Genomic DNA, 21437 nt, shown 5'->3' with positions numbered 1-21437 from the left:
GTCAGGTTTTGTGATCACCTGGGGACAGGGCAAAAGAAGAACCCAGTGCATTTTAGACAAATATAAGTAAAACAGAATAATCTACCATCATCAGAAATGTTAATTCGGTCCCCTTGGTGCCAAGGCACAGAAGATCCAGCGAGATCCAGCACGGCAGGAAAGATGGGACAGACAGAAAGAGGTGGTGCTGGCTGCTGCACTGGGCACCCCTTGGAGGGAACTGGCGTGGCTGCCCCAGCAGAGCAGGGATGAGCAGACCGCCAAGGTCATGACTTCTGAGGAGGGTCCATGGAGGAGGCACCCCATGATGTAATCTTAAAGCAAAGACAGAGCTTTAAAAGGATAAAACTGAGCCGGCCCTGATGGCATAGCAGTTAAAGTTTGGCTCGCTCTGCTTCAGTGATCTGGGTTTGGTTCCTGGGCACAGAACCACACCACTGGTCTGTCAGTGGCCATGCTGTGGTTCACACAGAAGAACCAGAAGAACTTACAGCTATACACAACTATGTACTGGGGCTTTTGTGGGGGGAGGAAGAAAAGAGAAAAAAGGGAGAAAGATTGGCAACAGATGTTAGCTTAGGGTGAATCTTCCTCTGAAAAAAAGGACAAAACTCAGAAAGGTCAAGAGCCAGGGCAGGAAGGCACAGTAAAGGGGGTCTCAGGGAAGAACTATCGGGTACATTTGGGAAGCAGAGGGTCCTGGGGGTGGAGACAGGGGGTCAGGAAGTGACAAAGTCTGATGGCAGGCGGCTTTGAGGGCCAGGCTAAAAAGGTAAAGTCTTATTCCCAGGACCTGCGGAAGCCAGGAAGTCTTTCATATCAGGGCAATGGGGGCAAAGGAGTGAGACCCTCCTGGTAACAGATGCTGGACAGACTTGGACGGGGCAAGAGTGTGTCCTCGTTCACTTCACTCCACACGTGTTTACGGAGTGCCTCATCTGTGTAGTGTGGTTCCAGCTCCGGAGAGAGAGCAGGAGGGCTAGATGGAAAGTGCCCTCACAGAGCGCATATTCCAGCAGGAAAGAAGAGTAACGTTGATAAATATGCTCTGCAGCAGGTGGCGGGGCCTGCTCTGGAGAAAACCCAGGCGAGGCAAAGGGCTGAGGGCGTGCGGGAAGGGGGGCTGCTCTGAGGAGGTGGGCCAGGAGGGGAGGCGGTGCAGAAGCGGGAGGGGAAGGTACAAAGGCCAAAGCAGCACCACAGAGAGAGCAGGAGAGGGCGAGGGTGGGAGGAGGTGAGGGTGGACGGTAAAGGGGGAGGGAGCCAGAGCCCCACTGTGACCAGGACTTTGGCCTTTCTCTGCCGTGAGACGGAAAGCCATTGGGTAATCTCATGTGGGGGAGCACCACGACCTGACTTTTTAGGAGATAAAGAGGTACACAGACCCTGGCCTGGTAGGGGCCATGCGGCAGAAAGGGTCATGAAAGAAGGACACACCTCTGGGAGGAGAAGAGCCCGGCTGACTTCTCCATTTTATACATTCTATACTGTTTGGATTTCTCTTTCTTCCAAAAATAACCTCCCTCCTTCCTTTTCTGTACAGTTTTCCCAAAACAAATGCCCAAAACAAATAGTTAGAGAAAAGGGGAGAAAAGACAGCAGACACTCTAGGCAAAAGAGATAAAGCAAGCAGAGGAAGAGCCAGCGGTTCGTGTCAGACAGCAGGCAGCTGGGCCGGCTGGAGCGCAGGGCACCGTGTGAAAGACGTTTGCAGGACTGGTGGGGCTTGGAGCTCAACAGTCTGCTGAGCTCGGAGACATTGTTGGGCAAGAGAGGGAAGTGATCTGAGGTGTGCTCCCAGAGAGTTAATCAGCAGCGGCATCTGAAATGCATGTGTCAGGGATCCGAGGTTGAGGTGACCATGGCAGTTCTCGAAAGGGGTGACAGGGACCTGGACTACATCGTGGGAACAGAACGGCGCGCAGCAGAGGGACGATGAGGAGCCGTATCAGAATCCTCTGTTATGGTCCCCGCAGGGAGAATGGGAAACAGTGCAAGTGGCATCGTGAGGGGGGCTTGGGGAGGCCGGGTGCGAGAGGGAAGCGAGAGCATCTTGACTAGGAGGGTGATGGGAGACAAAGCACCACAGACGACGGAAAACAGCTAGGGGAGCTGAGGGGAAGAAGAGGGTGGGTTTGGTCCCACTGTATTTGAGTTGAAACACTCATGTGGAAAGGATTAGCAAGCAGTTGGCCACAGAGAAAAGAAACTGAGAGGGGAAACCAGTATCAGCTACAGCATGGGGCCCTCTCTCACCAAGTGTTTGTGGAAGCTCTGAGAATGGATGGCTCAGGGGCAAGGAGACTGGGCCTTGGGCTAACTGGAAAGATCCATGGTTCAGGGGTGTTAGCTGCTGGGCTGATAGATGAAGTATAAATTACCCTTATCTAATGATGGAGGTGGCCTCTCTGCTCGTTACAGCAGCCTTTCAGAACGCATTACCCTGCCTCACTCGGCATAACTACTTAGCATACATCTTTCCAGATTTTTCCATGAACGTATAACATTCTTTCCTTTTTTGTTTTTAACGAAAGATGTGATCCAACTGTACTGTAACTTGCTCTTTTGACTTAATGGATGATAAGAGCCCCTCCCTGATAAGAGATACATATGCTCCTTTAACACTATTTTATAGGGCTGTGTGGATGTGCGAAATTTTATTCAACACACATATATTGCTAGGAAATCGAGTTGCTTCCAATTTTTCAATATTTTGAACAGCTCAGCCATGACCAGCGTTGTGGCTAAATCTTTGAACACATGCTTCTTTCCTAAAGATGGATTCCCAGGAATGCACGTCCAGGATGCAGGAGTGTGCACACTGAAGGCTTCTGATGGGAACTGCCAAACAGCCGTCCAGAAAGACAGCTTACTCGTCCCTCCAGCAGGGAGTAGGGAGTTCTGTTTTCTCTCCATCTTGCTAACATTGTTTTATAGGCACGCATGGGAGTTTATTGTTGTTTTAATATATATCCTTAACTAGTGAAGTTAAACATTTTACCATATCTGCCATTATTTATTTCTTCTTTTGCGAGATGTCGTCACCTATCTTCAGCACTGCTGGAGTTTCTCTCTTTTTTCCCTTTAATTTGGAAGCGCTCCTGATAGCTTAGAATACTCCCACTGTGCCCTACTGGATCTCCAGATGTGGTCTGCAGGCGCTAATGGTGACGGCCGTGCCCAAGTCTGTCACTGTTGCTTTAACCGAGTCAAATGCATCAAGTCCTCTCTCTTCATAGTTTCTGCCTTTGCCCATAAACCCTTAAAGGCACTGTAATGAGCACTCACCACTATCGTTAGCATGATGCAGATGTTTTTTGTGTCCTTCCAGAAAACCATCTGAGGAGTGACTTTCGCAAAATGTACAAGTCTCCCCAAGAACGCGGTCAGGCAGAGGACTTCCACTATGGAGGTGGCCTGCACGCAGAAAACAGAGCCTGAGCACAGCATCTGTCATGCGGAGGCTCAGCTTTAGCTCTCTGATACCCCCTGATGCCACCTTGATGCCACCCTCTGAGAATCAGCAATGTCCCTTAATTTCACTGAAAGTGGCAGCAAAATTCTTTGCTGGTTGGAATGGCTTCTTCCTCTTAAAAGGAAACCTGCCCTTGAACCAGGAATTCCATGACCCAACTGGCAGGGCTTCCTGGGAGGGGCTGCATCAGCACCAGAGGACCCGGAGGCATTTCCCCAGAAAAGGGGACGTCAGGGACGGGACGGCAGAGGGGTTGCTTAAAATCACACGTGATCAGCTACTAAGCCCCGATAAATACTCTAATGGTTTATGACTACAAAAAAAAGCCAGAAATGTGGCAAGTACAAGTCACATATTACACTATAACATGACATCATGTACTTCGTACTAGTTAAATACGGTTTTAAAACATCGTTTGTCTTTCCGATTTATCCTGGTATGCACAGAAGACCAAAAACGTCCACTCCATTAAAAATGCCTTATGATTAAAGCATCAGCTCAGGGAGTAGGCAGAATTCTTCCAACCCCCAGCAATAAAAATAAAACCAAATTTGGGCCAGCCAGATGGCGCAGTGATTAAGTTCGCATGCTCGGCTTTGGCGGCCCAGGGTTCACCGGTTCGGGTCCCAGGGGAGGACCTACCCACTGTTTATGAAGCCATGCTGTGGTAGGTGTCCCATATATAAAGTGGAGGAAGATGGGCACAGATGCTAGCTCAGGGCCAATCTTCCTCAGCAAAAAGAGGAGGATTGGCAGCGGATATTAGCTCAGGGCTAATCTTCTTCAAAAATAATAAATAAAATAAATAAATAAAGCCAAATTCATATTTATTGAAATTTGAGGGAACAAAAAGGAGAAGAGGCATAGGGCCCAGCCCATCTATGGCAGAGTCCAGTTGGCCGTTTTGTTTCGAATGCTCACCAAGAAAGGCAGTGGAAACAACGCAGGTTCCTCGAAGAGGGCGAGAGAAAGGTCTATGCAAATAAAGAAGTAGGTGGCTGCTTGCATTGTCCAGTGGTTATAGAAATAGTAAAGTCTGAAGAGGAAAACACAAAGGCGGTTATACACAAGGAGCAGGAGGTCAACAGCACTCAAACGTCCCACCAGAAGCCTGTCGGCAGGTGAAATACTAAGTGACGGCTCTTCCACATTTCCTTTAAATTCTAGGGAGCGAGGGGCAGCTTGTAAGTGAGCACACACTACAAAATGCTAACAGAAAAAATATCAAGAATATTTTCGTATCTCAAAGCACATTCTCTTAGCAGTCTCAAACTAGGAATAGTGCCCTCCTCTTCAGAACGATAAGAAGAGAGTGCTTTTAGAGGACTTCGAACAGTGACTGATGCCGAGGAAACCCTCAGTTAAAGTGACCTATTATTTTGTGGCATGGCAGCTTGACTGACTTATACTGTGCGTCATCTCATCTCGACATGGTGGACTCGGAGAGATTTCACTGTTACACGGTTCTCCTCCTGTTGGGGGCACAGTGCCCCCAACCTGCTCGACAGCACGCAAGGATGAAGCATTCACTGCTCTTGGGGGCACTGATGCTTAGCCCTGATAATAAAAAATGTTTTCCCCTTATTCTGAGCCAAATCTTTGGTCTTAGTTCAACTCTTAGGGAGTGAGGGAGAAAAAGCTGAATTCTCATGAAAAGAACAAATGTACAGATCTCATCCAAAGGCCACAGAAAGGAAAAAGAAAAAGTCTTCTTTCCACTTAGGCAGCTCTAAGAGGACAAGTATGTCTAGGAGGAAAAGACGATGACATGTTTTTGGCTTGGGTGCCATGTCTCCTCTCTGGGATGTTAGCCACTCACTCATGTAACTGGCCTTAATACATTTATTGAATGCTTCCCTATGTCTGAGGCACCGTGCTCTTAAAACTTAAAATTTAAAAAGCACTGGATTTTATCCAAATCTATGTGCCATGCCCTCTACACTTCTCAAGACATTTCTGGAAACAGTGTCTTCAGCTTGGGTTCAGTTCAAGAATATTAAGTGCTAAAGGATGGTTGGTTCCATACGTGACAGTGTAACACTTTCATTACCTGATGGCCTGAGGAGATGTCTCAAATGGAATATTCCTGTTGTACTGGGCATCAGAAACATAGGCAGCTGCCAGGAGAAGGTCCTGTTCCTCATTGGGAGAAAGTAACAGAGCACAATAGTCAGAGTAGGAAAGAACACTTTGCTTTTTTGTTGATATTTATGTATCAGTATAAAAGGAAGTTCCCCATCAGCTCCTCCCTCAGCGCCACTCTCTGAGGGAGCAACCAACATCAGCAGTACTGTCTGTACACTGCCAGACGTTTTCCTGGGCACTGACAACCCTACAGAGGGGCCGAGACACAGGCACACCTAACTTTCTTGAATTCAAATATAGGCTCAGAGGAGGAAACAAAAACAAGAAAGCACTGAATAGTATATGTACATGTACTTCAGTGGTATATTTATACACACATATATAGGGTTACAGACACAATATATATAAATATGTATTTACATATATGTGCACAAATATATAAACATGCAATTATATTTATGCTACTTGATGGGTGGTTAGAGGTTTTTCAAGGGTCATTTTGGCAAGTAAGTTATTTCCTTTCTTGATGACTTTTGAACCTAACTCCTTTTTGAGGTATGACTCCACCCTATACATACACAGAATTTAAAAATTATAAAATTGGGCGCTGGCCTGGTGGCACAGTGGTTAAGTTCACACGTTTTGCTTCTGCAGCCCAGAGTTCACCAGTTCGGATCCCAGGTGTGGACTACACAATGCTTGACAAGCCATGCTGTGGTAGGCGTCCCACATATAAAGTAGAGGAAGATGGGCGCGGATGTTAGCTCAGGGCCAGTCATCCTCAGCAAAAAGATGAGGATTGGTGGCAGATGTTAGCTCAGGGCTAATATTCCTCAAAAAAAAAATTATAAAATTGTTTTCATGTGACACAAAGCTTGCTTTTTTCACTCAATATATACTGGAAAAAAAATTTTCTAACAGTATTTATAGATCTACCTCATTCTTTTTAATAAATACCTCTTCCTTTAGGTAGTTTCCTTTTTCTCTTTTTCTATTTTGAACAGAATTACACTGAATATTATTTATTTATTTTTTTTAAGATTTTATTTATTTTTTCCTTTTTCTCCCCAAAGCCCCCCAGTACATAGTTGTATATTCTTCGTTGTGGGTCCTTCTAGTTGTGGCATGTGGGACACTGCCTCAGCGTGGTCTGATGAGCAGTGCCATGTCCGCGCCCAGGATTCAAACCGACGAAACACTGGGCTGCCTGCAGCAGAGCGCGCAAACTTAACCACTCGGCCACGGGGCCAGCCCCTACACTGAATATTTTTAAATAAATATTACACACACATATACGCATCCATATCTTGGTGCCATATGAGTGTTCTTGTAGGATAGAGCATAACTTCTGGATGAAAGGTATGTGCATTCCCTATTTTGATAGGTACTACCAAATTGCCTCCCGGAAAGTTACACAATTTATACGCCTCAAAATAGCACAGAAGCATACACGTTTTCCTGCTTCTCACCAACTTTAATATGATTTAAAGTGGTTGATAATGTCCAATCAGCCAAAGGGGCATGTTGAAATTTAGTTGACATTTCCCCATGACAGTAAGGCTGGTCCCCATCTGAGATGACTCACATTTCTCATTCTGCATAAATCAGATAAAGAATACACACAGACTAGCTACAGAGACCTTCCTGTGTACTTCAGAAGGAAAAACAACCTGATTATCCAACTGATTACCTGAGTTAGCTCTTTAAAACAGAGGACATCTTCCTGCCAGGATTGAAATGGAAACCTTGCACTGCGCAAGTAAGTCAATTTTGAAAATGCGTGATGTATTCAGAGAGGTCAAAACATTCTGAACTTTATATCTAATTTTCATATCTAATATTTATACTAGATATTTGTAGACACAGTAGAACTGTGTTTCCTAAATTTATTTCACATTACAACACTTTAAAAAAAATAAGTTACATCGCCTTAAAAACACAAACATTAGTTATCCAGATAAGTCTTTTAATAGGCATTTCACCAAAGAAGATATATGGATGGCAAATAAGCACATGAAAAGATGCTCAATATCATTAGTCATTAGGGAAATGCAAACTTAAGCCACAGTGAGATATCACCACACATCCACCACAATGGTTGAAACTAGAGACTGACCATACCAAGTGTTGACAAGGATGTGGAGCAACCGGAACTCTCACACATTGTTGGTAGGAATGGAAAATGGTGCATTTATGTTAGCAAACAGTTTGGTAGTTTCTTGGCCATTCCACTTCCAAGTATTTACCAAAGAGAAAGAAAGCATACGTCCACAGAAAGACTCGCACATTCAACCTGAGAATGTGGCTTATGTTAGACACGCCATTCCAAAGTTGCATGTGTATACTAACATTCACAGCAGCTTCATAGCCAAAAACTAGAAACAACCAAAATGTCTACAAACAGGTGAACGGATAAACAAAATATGGATTCCAACCATACCATGGAATACTATTCAGCAATGAAAAAGAATGAATTACTGACAAACATAACAAAATGGCTGAATCTCAAAATAATTATGCTGAGTGAAAGAAGCCAACTCTTCCCCCAAAAAAGAGTACTTACTATAGGATTCCATCTATAGAAAGGTAGAAAATGCAAACTAATCTATAGTGCCAGAAACTGGATTGGTTGCCTGGGGACAGGAGGAGGAGGGGATGGAGAGAGGGATGGATTACAAACAGGCACAAGGAGACTTTTGGGGACGACGGATATGTGCACTCCCTTGAATGTGGCGTTAATATCACAGTGTATTCATAGGCCAAGACTCGTCAGACTGTACACTTTAAACATGTAGTTTAGTGTGTATCAACCATAGCTCAATAAAGCTGTTAAAAATTGCCCAGGGGGCCGCCGTGGCCGAGTGGTTAAGTTTGCGCGCTCTACTTCGGCGGGCAGCCCAGGGTTTCTCGGGTTCGGATCCTGGGCGCGGACACGACGCTGCTCATCAGGCCATGCTGGGGCGGGGTCACACTTACCACAACTAGAAGGACCCACAACTAAAATATAACTGTCTACTGGGGGGGTTTGGGGAGAAAAAGCAAAAGAAAACAATGTGTATAAAGCTAATTATGATAAAAGCAATATATTTTTTTAAAAAAAGAAGATTGGCAACAGTTGTTAGCTCAGGTGCCAATCTTTAAAAAAAAATGTGTATAAAACTAATTATGATAAAAGTAATACATTTTTTAAAAAATGTTTGGATTAAAAATCACTGTGAAATAATAATCTCACAGATGAATTAACTGCGGCAAGAACCCACCACCTTTTGAGTTGCACGCATTCTCAGGGCTGATACGGCAATTCTTACAGGCAAGTTATTAAAAACCAAGGAGCACCACATAAATGTGTTAAACATTTATCACACACTTTTCTTTTGTTTAAAAAATATTTTAGTAGAAAAATCTATTACTACCAAATATTTTCCCATTAAACATCTGGAACCTTGAGGAACACGAGAGTTCCCCAGGATATGCTTAGAAATCTGTTTTAGGTAGGAAATGCCTAGCATCAATGAGTTGATTTTTCTTAATGAATGCACACTAATTTGAAGAAAATTGCATTAAGCCTCAAAAAGATCATACTGGGACAGCAAATAATTCTGATACTAAGGTTTTTAAAATATATATTTAAGCAAAATCTCTTAAAGCCACTACTAGTCCCCCCAAAAAGATGACATGCTTCCAGTCCCAGTGAAACCGTTTGTCCACAAACATGAGCGGTTTGGCAGTGGTGGATTTGAGGTCATTCATACACGCTCTAGATGGAGAATGGAAAAAAATGCTCAGCAGCAATTCCTCAGCCAGGCAGGCCCTGAGGGTTACCTCCATCAGCCATCACCCAGACTCCCGACACTGAATGAAATAAGCGCCAGGGCACCCCTGCCAAGCCCCTTGCCATCTGAACTCATGCCTGTTATATTTAAATACGCTGACACTTGCATAATAGCTAGTTCACCTCTACATTAACATTTCAAAGCTTTCCCATTCTTACCAACTATCACATTTCCAATTTCTGTCACCTTTTCAAGTTTTGTCGGCTATACTTCCTGGTCCTACTTGTCTTCCTTCCCTCCATCCCATTTGTGTGCAATGTCTGTCTCCTGCCCATTTCTGCTTGGGAGGAAGTACTCTCAACACGCAGACCTATTGTCACGAGCATTCTCACTTGTATTAAGGCCACTTGTATCTTCCCATAAAACAAAGTGTTTCCACCCATCCCATGAATGTGGCTTAGGTGAGACATGCTGCTCCAAAACTGCACATACTTTTCAAGGTTACGTGGGAACCACTGCCCATATTTACCATGAAAAGGGCAAAGACCACAGAGCAGATGTTCCCCCAGCTGCAGCTTACGTGTGGCTTCCTGCCTTAAAGCAGCAGCCCAGCCTGTGGGCGGCACTGGTGATGGCCAGGGGGGTAATGCTCAACTCCCAGGGCACATTTCAATCACCTTCAGAGCTTTTGCCTTTAAAGATCCCATTCCCCAGACCAACTGCACCAGAATTGCTGGAGGTGGGACCCAGGACAAAATTTTCGAACTTCCCAGGTGATTCCAACGTGCAGCCAAGACTGAAAATTACTGGTCTAACTACGGCCATTTCATTTCTGCTTCTCGTATGTTTTGTGTTCTCTTTGCACTGTGACAATGATCGACTGCTCTTGATTTTCTTTTTCTGCTTTTTTCATAGCGGTGATGTTTCCTTTCCTCTCCCCAAGATTTAAAATTGTACTTAAGATTTTTGTGTTTTCTCTTCCTACCCTTCCGACTTTGTAAGCCTTCATTCTGCGGAAGGTGAATAACTCAGAACCCCTTGGGGAGAGAGGGAGGGGAGTGTTCAGGAGGGAGAGCAAGACTGATTCCAGAAGCTTTCAGTGGAGAGCAAGGAAGTTCGTCCCTAAGCCCCCGAGGCAGGAATAAACAACCGTAAACTCCAGACACCTCTGAGTCAGTCAACAAGAACTCTGACAAAACACAGAGTTCTTGATAGAACTGCTTTGAAAAAAGCTGATATGTCTTGTTTAGATATACATGAAAATTAACATAACTAACCCTAACTTAAGGTAAAGAGAAATTACCATAAATTTTAAGTTAAATGCTTCTGTCACTACAAGTACTATCTCTTCTGTCTGTCTCTCTCTGCTTCCCTTCCTTCCTCCCACAGGTTATGGGCACAGTGACGCACAGCATAGAATAGACCATTGCTTTCCCACGCAACCCCCACTCAAAAGCTTCAAGTGACTTCTCTTTGAGTGCCCACAGAATCTAATGTAAAACCCCTGGCTTAGCATTTGGGGCTCCAATCTCCCCTCTCTCTCCAACTTTGTCTCCCTCACTTTCCTTACAGGAACTTTCTTCTTTGGCTAAAACTGGTAGACTCGTTGTCCACTGTCCCACCACCAGCCCCACTCCGTGTCTGAGCTCATGCTCACTCAAAACCAGGAATGTCCTTTCCACTTTCCTTCACTGTGGGCCCAGCTCAAATGTCACTTTCTCCATGAAGACTGGCAACACCAACAGCTTCCGTTTCCATATGGAGAGACTGCCATGAGAAGCCGGGGTTGGGAAATATATTGTGGGCATTTCATACAAAGAAACAGCTGCTAAGGGTAAGCTGGGGCACAGCAGACGGGGCAAGAAGGGGGAAAGATTAGGTGGCAATTCAGTGTTAGTATAAACACCCATGTCCCTCTATGCAGAAAGACCAGAAACCTGCAGGCCAAGCGCAGCCTAAAGATGTGTTTTGTTTGGCTCGGAGAGTGCTTTATGGATGCTGGCTACTAATTCAAATTTTTTAAAAACTGGAACTTACACAAAAATGTGAACTTCTGGTTTCTCCTTAAAAGAGCATAACATCTGGCAACGCTGGGCTGTATTTCAGTAACCTTTTGCTGCCCACCCTGATGCTCAGTCACCTGAACAAATACTTATTATTTTCCAAAATTCTGTGGGTCTCGCAGGCAGTCCTTCTGGTCTGGGCCAACTTAGCTGATCTCTATGGTCATCTGGGGCTGGACAGTCCAGGACAGCCACATTCACACGTCTTGGCCATATGCATCACGCAGCAGGCTAGCCAGGGGGCTTTCACACGGTGGTGGTCCATGGGTTCCCAAGAGCATCAGGAGAGCAAGCAGCGATGCTCAAGTATTTTTCATACCTCTGCTTACATCACATCTGCTAATGTCCCATTGGCCCAAGGAAGTCTCAAGGTCACTGGTCTCAAGGGCTGGAGAAATCGACTCCACCTCCTGAGGTAAGGAGTTGCAAGAGCACATTGCAAAGGGAGAAAGCATCCAGGGATGGGAAGAATTTGTGGACATTTTTGCAATCTATGATAGCCTGTATGGCCACAACCAGTTGGAGGTGGATAGCTGTGGTCTTCTTTGGACAGGGGACATGCCCTCCAGGTCACCACAAACTCCACTCCCTTCCCCAACTGAGTCATTCCCACCTAGGCCAATGTTGCTGCCTGGCCCCTGTGGGCATTTCAGCTTGTGACCACATAATTTCAGCTTGCAGCTCTCCCAAGCCCTCCTGGTCACGGCTATTTTCCTCCTGCAAAGAACTTCTCTGCAAATTGCTATAAGAGAACACTAGGGGACCAAGAGCCGAGGACAGGGTAGTCTAAGACCTGAAGAACAGGTTTAAGAATACTAACATTCAGGGGCTGGCCTGGTGGAGCGGGGCTTAAATTCACATGTTCCTCTTTGGTGGCCTGGAGTTCGCTGATTTGGATCCTGGGTGCAGATCTACACCCTGCTTGTCAAGCCATGCTGTGGCAGATGTCTCACATAAAATAGAAGAAGATGGGCACGGATGTTAGCTCAGGGCCAGTCTTCCTCAGCAAAAAGAGAAGGATTGGCAGCAGATGTTAGCTTAGGGCTAATCTTCCTCAAAAAAACAAAAAAAGAATACGAACATTCAAAAAGAAGCACAATGAATCAAGAAGTGATCACATTAAGTCACAAAGAAACAGCATAGGTCACAGGCTCTCAGCCCTGGCTGCCCTTTCCAATCATTTGGTAGCTTTAAAGTTTCTGTTACCCAGACCAATTAAATCAGAATCTCAGGGGAAGGGCTTGAGCCCAGACATACTTCTAAAAGCTCCCCAGGTAACTGCAACCAACAGTAAAGTGGAGAATCACGAGCGCTGGGCTGTTTCTATTTCGAAGCTGGTAAACGCACCAGAGGCGTGCACGGCCATCTGAGCAGCTGCCAAAACAAACTCCAGGCAGAAAAGGGCTCTAAAAATACTACCTCAAAGGAGAGGGTGGAAATACGTTTCAGGTGACTAGACAGTTTCTTGTTAAGTGACCCCAAACTAACTTTCAAATAGGTCAATCAGGTCATAGTGACCACCAAGCACGAGGTCAGAGCCTGGGAGGGAAGGAGGTCCAGGAGCAACTCTGGTTTGATGACTCAGCCATCACTGTCATCTCAGGCTGTTGGTACCAGGCCCCTCACCTTTTAAGCCTGCTCCCCTGGGGGAGGTCTTTGAAAGACACAGAGACATAAATATCTGGTCCCCCGCAGGCATGCATTAAGCCAAAGGACTCACAAACTCGGCCAGGACTCTGGGCTGTCAGTCCTTCTTGCATTTCTTGAAGTTTCAAGTTATTAGTTCTTTACATTCTGCTCTTATTTAGACAAAGAAGGATTAAGGACACAGAATGAGGATTGACAGTCTCAAGCTAACAATATTTTCTTTGCACTGAAGATTCCAGCAATCACACGCCCATCGCTTTGCAGATTGAGGGGACCAAGACCCGGCTTGAGTCAGAGCTGGAGATGAAGAATCCTTCCCCTCCTCTTTCTCCTTGACCTGTTCCTCTCCCTGTTAAGGGATAAGGGACCTGGTAGAATCCACCTGTTGGAAGTGATCAGGCCCCTTTGGGAGACCCGGAGACCGTCGTTGCCAGGCGGGTCGGGGGGGGGGGGGGGGTGGGATGCACCAGGCAGAGCTTTTAAATGCCATACAGAAACCTGTCCTGTGGACCCTCTTGAGCAGGCTACAGGAGCCCAGTGAGAAGAGGCAGGGGCCACACAGCAGCCCCGAGCTGAAGGGGCCAGCTCACCTTTCACCTCCCACACACCTGCACAACCAAAAGGACATGCAGCACACATGAATGGACCGGGAGAGGCTCAAAGCCTGGCTGTCAATACCCTGTGCCAGGCGCTGTGCCCTGGGCCTGACTGACTTGGTCTTCATGACTCCTCCGAGTAGGGTGTGATTTACCATCCCCACCTTACACAGGGGAAACCAGAGGCTGGAGGAGGAGACGAGCCCCAGCATCTCCTCATTCCCCAGCTAAGATTTTCTGACTCAGAGCCGGGGCTCCTACCCTTGGAGCCCTGCCTCCACTCTCTGAGCTCTTGTCCAGCGAAAGGAAACAGCCCGGGAAGGGCTGCTTGGAAGCTCCAAGTCGTCCAAAGGAGCTCAGGCTGTCGCAGCGAAAACAGAGCTGAGCAGCTGTGCAGCCCATCTGCTCGGTCCCGAAGGCATCGGAAGAGCCAGCGCTGCATCAGCACTCCCAGACCCACATCCTGCAGCCTCCTTCCCGGGCGTTACCCTGCCATGGGACCCTCGGTCGTTTTCCTGCCGCCATGGATAGCAGTGCGGCGTGCACGGGCCAGCCGGACCGGGGGGCGCACCGGGGCGCGCCACATTGGGACTGGACCTCCAACACCGACCCCGGTCGCGGATCCCAGCTCGGCCCCTGCTTGGGGGAGGTGGCTCCGGATGGGCCTCGGGGTGCAGGTCTGACGGCTCCCCTAACGACTCCAACTTGCGGGGCTGCAGCCCGGGGAGGGGAGCCCACGCGCTCCAGCCAGCTGTGCGCTTCCCGCACACAGAGGACTCAGGGGACGCAAGAAGCCCCAGGGTGGAGGGGCTCCTCGCCAGCTTCCCCACGCGGGACCCTCATTCCCAGCACCCGACGCGGGTTTTTCGTGGGTTCGCCTTCTACCGAGGAGCCCTGGGGGTTTCCTGGAGGGAAATCTGGGGGGCCAGGAGACGCTGCCGTCGGTGCACCGCCACAAGCCTTTGGGGCTCCCTGCGGGCGCGGACGGTCATCCCCTTACCTCCCGAGCAGGCGGCTCCTCTGGGGGCTGCGGGTGCGGGCGGCGCACCCCCGCGGCTCGGCGGGCCCCGGGCATCTCGGCCGGGCCGGGATGCGGGAGCGTCGGGGCCGCCGCGGACTCTGCCCTCGGGCCGGCGGGAGGCAGGGGCTCCGCGCGCTCCGAGCGGCCCTTCACGTGACCGCGGCGAGGACGGCCCGCTGCGGCCCCGAGGGCGGAGGGCTAGCGGCGGGCGCGGCGGGCTCCCAGGCTCGGGCCCTTTCCCGGGCCGGCCTCGGGGCCGCGCTCCGGAGCCAGGGGCGGGGACGCGGATCCGGCGGGGGCGGGGGCGGGGGCGGGGGTGGCCGCGCTAGGGGCCCCGCGGGGGAAGAGCTCCGGCTGGCGGTGGCGTGGCTGAGAGGCCACCCTGGCAATGGCCCTAACCGTGCGCCCTGGGCGTGTGACTGGGCCTCGCTCTCTGTGTCAGTGAAACGGGAATAAGACCTTTCTCCCAGGGATTTTTGAGAATTAAATCAGTTATATTCAGTGGCTGCCACTGACGGGTGCCCAGTAAACGCTGGTTCCCTCCCCGTCTTAGTTGGAGCTCCTGGGACCACTGGGCGTGGACTCAGAGTGGGGCCCCTGGGGGCAGATCCCTCTGGGGAGTGAGGCTTGAGCCTTCTTCCCTCCCCCCCCCACCCCCAGCCCCCAGTTCCAGCTGGCCAGGAACTCAGGGTTGCCAGAACTACTGAGTTTTGAAGAGAAAGTAGAAATCTAGATTTCATGAGACTGTTCCTGATTTGTTCAAACGTCCGTCATGAATTTAAAATACTACTGCTGATAATAAACACTTGCAGGCCAATTCTTTTTTTGCCCCGAGCAAGATTAGCTCTGAGCTAACATGCACTGCCAATTCTCCTCTTTTTGCTGAGGAAGATTGTTCCTGAGCTAACATCTATGCCCGTCTTCCTCTATTTTGTACGTGGGATGCCTGCCACAGCCTGGCTTGATAAGCCATGCGTAGGGCCACACCCTGGATCCCGACCAATGAACCCCAGGCCGCTGAGCGGTGTGTGCGAATTTAACTGCTATGCCACCCGGAGGGCCCCTGCAAGCCAATTCTTAGATGGGCTCTGGCTGGCAAGGCAAGTGGTCCTGGGCTCTGATACTAACCAACTTCACTGACACCTCCCAGAGGAAGAAGGGGCCTGGTGAGGCTGGGACTGGCCCCGATCACCTGGCAGGAGGCATGGTGTCCCTGTGGGTTCATCAGGACTCTGTGCTAGGGGATGCCTAGGTCCAGTCCAGTACTGTGGGAGGCAGAATTATGGCCCTCCTAAAGATTCCACATCCTAATCCCTGGGACTGTGAGTCTGTTACTTAACTCCTTAAAAGAGACTTTGCCGGATATAATTCAGGTTACTGATCAGTTGACCTCAAAACAGTGAGATTATCTTGGATTATCTAGGTTGGCCCAATGGAATCACAAGAAACCTTAAAAGCAGAAGGGGAAGGCAGGAGGGCAGGTGGAAGATTGGAAGGCCAGGAAGGACCTAATGTGCCTGGCCAGGATGCTACTGCCGTGAAGATCGAGGGCACCTGCAAGGAACTGGATTCTGCCAACAACTTAAATGAGCCTAGAAGGGAATTCTTCCCCAGAGCTTCCAGAAACAGCTCTGTCAACACGTCTATTTCAGTGGTGTGAACTCAGAGCACAGAATCCAGCCACGCCTTGTTGGACTTCTGACCAACAGATTGTGAGATAATAAATGGATGTTGTTTGAAGCCCCAGAAATTGCTTGTGGCAATTTGTGACAAACAGTAAGAGAAAATGAACACAGGACACTGGCCTGCATTTCAATCCTAGAATCGAGTTCTAGTTTTGAGGCTGGCCTGCAATGAGAATGGCATGTGGCCCCAATTCCTTAGTGGACATGCCAGGCCCTGCGTTTGCCACCACCCACCTCTTCTGGTTTTGCCCACTCGATTCTAACATCACATCCCCTGTGAGCCCTTCTTCAACTTCTCCCAGACAGTAGATTGCTTCCTATCTATGGTCCCACGCTCTTCATGAAAACCAACCGCATGGTGCATCAGTTCTTCTATTTGTATATGTTGTCCTACCCGCCTAGGCCACAAGCACCTGGCAGAGGAGGGGGCAGGAAACCTTCATGTCTGAAATAATTACTTCTTATAACTGTTTATCGTATGGATGACTGTAAAACTCTCTGCTCTTGAGAAAAGCTAATTATTCTTTTTCTATCCCAAGTTGTGACTTATGGAATGGTTGTCTTATGGTGGGGTCTTTTTAAAATGGCTTCTCTCTGGTAAAATGTAAATTGTAAAGAGTTGAAACAACAGATCAAAGATAACCACTCTTACCAAGTTCTACATCTCCCGTCACCTACACACAGTTAAAGATGCATGTATGCGGTTCTGTGCAAATGAGATTACATCCTACACTGCAGACACTGCTGACCCCTGACTTACTATCCACACCCCTCCCTCCCAGGATCCCAGACTCAGGCCAGGCCTCGACTCTGCCTGTCGCAAGAGGACAGTCCCGCTTGGTTTAGGCGGATCTATACAAGGCATTTTCCTGGCAACAGTTACCCGTCCAAGGGAAGTATGGGACTTAAATTAGCTCAGCCTGACTAAAAAAAAGCTATGGGCTTAGGGGGAGAGGTGGAGGTGTCTTTCTCTCTCTTCCCTCCCCTTCTCCTATGAATGTAAATTTTAAAAAGACGTATTTCTAACGGCTACTGGTAACCCTCTTGCAGCCAGCCTCCAGCCTCAGGGGAAGATGATGCTGGGGACAGCAGAGCAGACAGGAGAAAGCAGCCAGGTCTCTCCAGCAACGTCCGTCTCTGGACCCATCTGACCTTTGCACTCAGAATTATATGAGCTGTGTTATACAGCCTGGGAGACAGACTGAGGCAGATCTGTATGGCCGATAAAAAGATCTGCAGGGTATTAAATGGGGGTAAACTGTAATCAGTGCTTTCCTTTGAGCACACAGCAGGGGGGAGATGCATGGAGGGAGGCAGACTTTCTCCCTTTATTTTACACTTTTCTCTAAGGTTTTATTGTTAACTATATTTCTATATTACTTCTATGTGTTTGTGTATGGTAAAATCAACTGGGAGGTTGGGGTGGAATTTAAACAGCAATTTTGTCTATTTAATGAAAAAGTATTTCCTGTAATGGAAAAAATAAAGGCTGGTAATTGCGCCTGAGAATGCCTGTTCCTGGCAGCATCACTGCTGGCGGGGGGATCACACCTCTGCAGGGTGAGAATGAATCTGATTTAGAAAGCACAGCCTTTAGACGCCAGTTACCAGCATACACACCCCCTAACAACCCTTCGGGGGCACTGTGTCAGTTTGTTAGGGCGGCCATGACAAAGTAACCAGACAGGATGACTTGAACAAGAGACATGTGCTTTCTCACAGTCCTGGAGGCTCGAAGTCCAAGATGAAGGTGTCGGCAGGGCTGGTTACTTCTGAGGCCTCGCTCCTTGGCTTGTAGAGGGCTGTCTTCTCACTGTAACGTCACATAGTCTTCCCTCTATGCAAGTCTCGGTCCAAATTTCCACTTCTTATAGGGACACTAGTCATATTGGATTAGAGCCCACCCTAATGAACTCATCTTAACTTCATTACCTTTGTAAAGATCCTAACTCCACATAGGGTCACTTTCTGAGGTACTGGGGGGTTAGCGCTTCAACGTATGAATCTGGGGAAGGGGGACACAATTCAGCCCATAACAGGTACTGATGACCATCCTCACTTTAGAGCTAAGGAGGCAGAGGCTCAGAGAGGAGAATCAACCCACCCCACGTCACACAGCTTGAAAGTGGTGGCACTGAGATTGTGAACCCAGACCAACTGGCACAGAGGCTGGAAATTTCCACTCTACTCTGTTCAGTAGAGAAATAGTCACTACGTAGTTTCAGTTGAGAAAATAAAGAAACTCCAAAGAATTCTGCCTAATTGAATTTGCGAATTCTCCCCTAGAATCCCATGATTCTATGCAAAATAGCTTCTGTGACTACTTTATTTTATAAGAAGGATAAAGTTATTGCTGAACTGCTAGCAATAAGCAATATTCATTCATAGATATATGAACTAAAAGGAAAAAACCAGCCTGGTCCATATCAATGAGTTGTGTACTTCCAATAACAGTTTTTTATGTCTAATATTTATCAAAATTGCAATATTTATGTTTAGATTAATTGTATTCTACTAATATTTGCAATAATAACTTAATCCAGAAGTCACTTTAAGACTCTGAGCCAGAAATTTTTTTTTTAACTTTTTATTGAGATTATGATAGTTTACAACTTTGTGAAATTTAAGTTGTACATTATTATTTGTCAGTCATGTTGTAGGTGCACCCCTTCACCCTTTGTGCCCACCCCCCACCACCCCTTTCCCTTGGTAGTCACTAATCTGTTCTCTTTGTCTACATGTTCAACTTCCACATATGAGTGGAGTCATACAGAGATTGTCTTTCTCTTTCTGGCTTATTTCACTTAACATAATACCCTCAAGCTCCATCCTTGTTGTTGTGAATGGGACAATTTTATCCTTTTTTATGGCTGAGTAGTATTCCATTGTGTGTGTGTGTGTGTGTGTGTGTGTGTGTGTGTATATATATACATGTATATATGTATATACCATATCCAGAAAAAATTTTAAACATGTGAACATGTATGTGTATACATATATATTTTTTTCCCATTACACATAGGATACATATGAACAAATTACTTATAAGCATAAAAATACATATTGAAATAGAATAAAATTCTGGAAATATACTATTAAAGAAGGGTTTGTTTATGTATTTTTTAAATGGATGGTGGGATGGAGGGTGGTATTTGAATTCTAATGAATCCCTCTGAAAGAGTGGTGTAACAATTAGATTTTAATATGTCCAATTTTAATATGTCACTTTGCTTCTGGCAATGGCTTGTTTCAGCCAAACTTCTTGCTGAGAATAACTGGAAAATTCTGACAACATATTTTTTAAAAGATCTGAGGCAGCAAGGAGCTGCAGGGGGCCAACATCCTGGAGAGAAAGAACCCAGAGTGAGCTCAAACTTGGCACGGCTTCTCCCTTCAAGGCATTTGCCAAGTGGCAAGTGGAGACTGAGAGACTGAGCAAGGAGCAGCAGGTGAGATGCTAGGAAGCTGAACAGAGATCTGGCAGTTTTTCGGGGCTGGGGGAACAAAAACTTGAGTTCAGGACCTGCCAAAGGTAAAGAGCCCCATTAATCACCTCCAGGCTTTCAGGAGGAACTCTAACGGGTGAGACCCTATAAGTAAGGATGACGCAGAAATAGATCCACCTTCACAAGAACTGAAGCCTACCTTCTATGTCGATCAATCCCTATTTCATTCAATCCCTAATTTACGTTAGTCTTTAATAAGTCAAAGATGAATGCTGCAATCTCTAAGGACAATATCAAAAGTAAAAGAATGTTTAGTTAATAAACTAATAGGGAGGGAAAATAGAATAATAAGTTTTGCACCAGAAGCAATATAAATCCTCTCTGAATTAAGGTATTATCACCCAATTCAAATTATCAAGAATTTTTTATCGCCAAGCAGTTCATGTAAAGTAACTAGGCACACAGAAAGACAAAAGTTGATGGAAAACAAAAATAGAAATACATAATAAAAATGGACCCACAGAAAATACAGACACTTGGAGTTATTAAGTAGAAACTTTGAGATAATTATGAGTAATACGTACAATAAATTAAATGACAAGATGGAGTATCCTGAGTGAGAACCAGAAATCATAAAAAGGAATCACATGGAAATTCTAGAATTTTAAAATAAAATAACTGAATTTAAGAGTCGACAAGAGGGTTCCACAACAGAGTAGACACAGTTGAAGAGGAATCAGTGAAAGAAGACAGATTGGAATAAAATATCCACACTGAAGCATGAAGAGACAAAAAGTCTGAAATGAGCATAAGGTACATATACAGCACAGTAAAAATGTTTAACATATTGGGATCTCAAGAGCAGAGAAGAAAAATAACAGGCAAAAGTAATATTTAAAAATACAACAGCCAAAAATTTTCCAAAACTGATAAAAACATGTCAAGTCACAGATTCAAGAAGCGCTATGAACCCAAGATGGATCAATACAAATAAAAACTCACCTAGGTATAGCATATAAAATTACTAAAAATTAAAGGAAAAGAGAAAATCCTAAAAGTAGTCAGAAGAAAAAGAAAAAGTCATGTTACCATGAAAGATGCGAAAGTAGAACTGATGGCTGATTTCTCAAGAGAAGCAATGGAAGCTTGAAGAAAAGGTAATGATATCTTCAAACCACTGAAAGAAAATAACTGCCACCCTACAATTCTATGCCCTGAAAATTATCCTTCCAAAGTAAAAGTGAAATAAAGATATTTTAGGCAAATTACAGTTGAGAGATTTCTTTTGCAGTAGATTTGCACCAAATAAAATACTAAATGGAGTTTTTAGACAGAAGGAAAATGATTCCAGATGGAAGCACAGAGATACAAGGAGGTATGAAGAGCAAGGAAAAGGTTAAACATGTGGGTGAATCTTAATGAATATTGGCTGTGTAAAACAATAATGGTTTTGTGGGGCTTAAATATATACACAGAATTTAAATAACAACAACAGGGGCGCAAAACAACCCGATTTTTTAAAAGTAGGGAAAAGACATTTCTCCGAAGAAGATATACATGAAAAGATATTCAACATCCCTCGTCATCAGGAAAATGCAAGTCAAAATCATAATGATATACCACTTCCTGTCCAGGAGGATGTCTAC

The 21437-nt window shown here is 46.2% G+C and overlaps 1 protein-coding gene across 5 annotated transcripts in view; it reads right to left on the bottom strand.

The window, feature by feature from the left end:
* Nucleotides 1–14842, bottom strand: part of TPC3 (two pore channel 3) — a 38713-nt gene extending 23871 nt beyond the window's left edge. Inside the window, exons 1-4 of one of the 5 annotated variants that reach the window (XM_023618423.2) lie at nucleotides 14640–14842; nucleotides 5526–5614; nucleotides 4397–4511; nucleotides 3289–3417 (exon numbers count right to left, since the gene is read on the bottom strand). In XM_023618423.2, coding sequence (XP_023474191.1) covers nucleotides 3289–3417; nucleotides 4397–4511; nucleotides 5526–5614; nucleotides 14640–14714 — 408 coding nt within the window. In that variant the 5' untranslated portion in view covers nucleotides 14715–14842. 5 annotated transcript variants of the gene reach the window in all.
* Nucleotides 14843–21437: the final 6595 nt, after the last annotated feature.

Source organism: Equus caballus, chromosome 15 (genome assembly GCF_041296265.1).
Source record: "Equus caballus isolate H_3958 breed thoroughbred chromosome 15, TB-T2T, whole genome shotgun sequence".
In the NCBI taxonomy this organism is placed as follows: Eukaryota; Metazoa; Chordata; class Mammalia; order Perissodactyla; family Equidae; genus Equus; species Equus caballus.
This window is presented reverse-complemented; position numbering and strand designations above follow the sequence as displayed.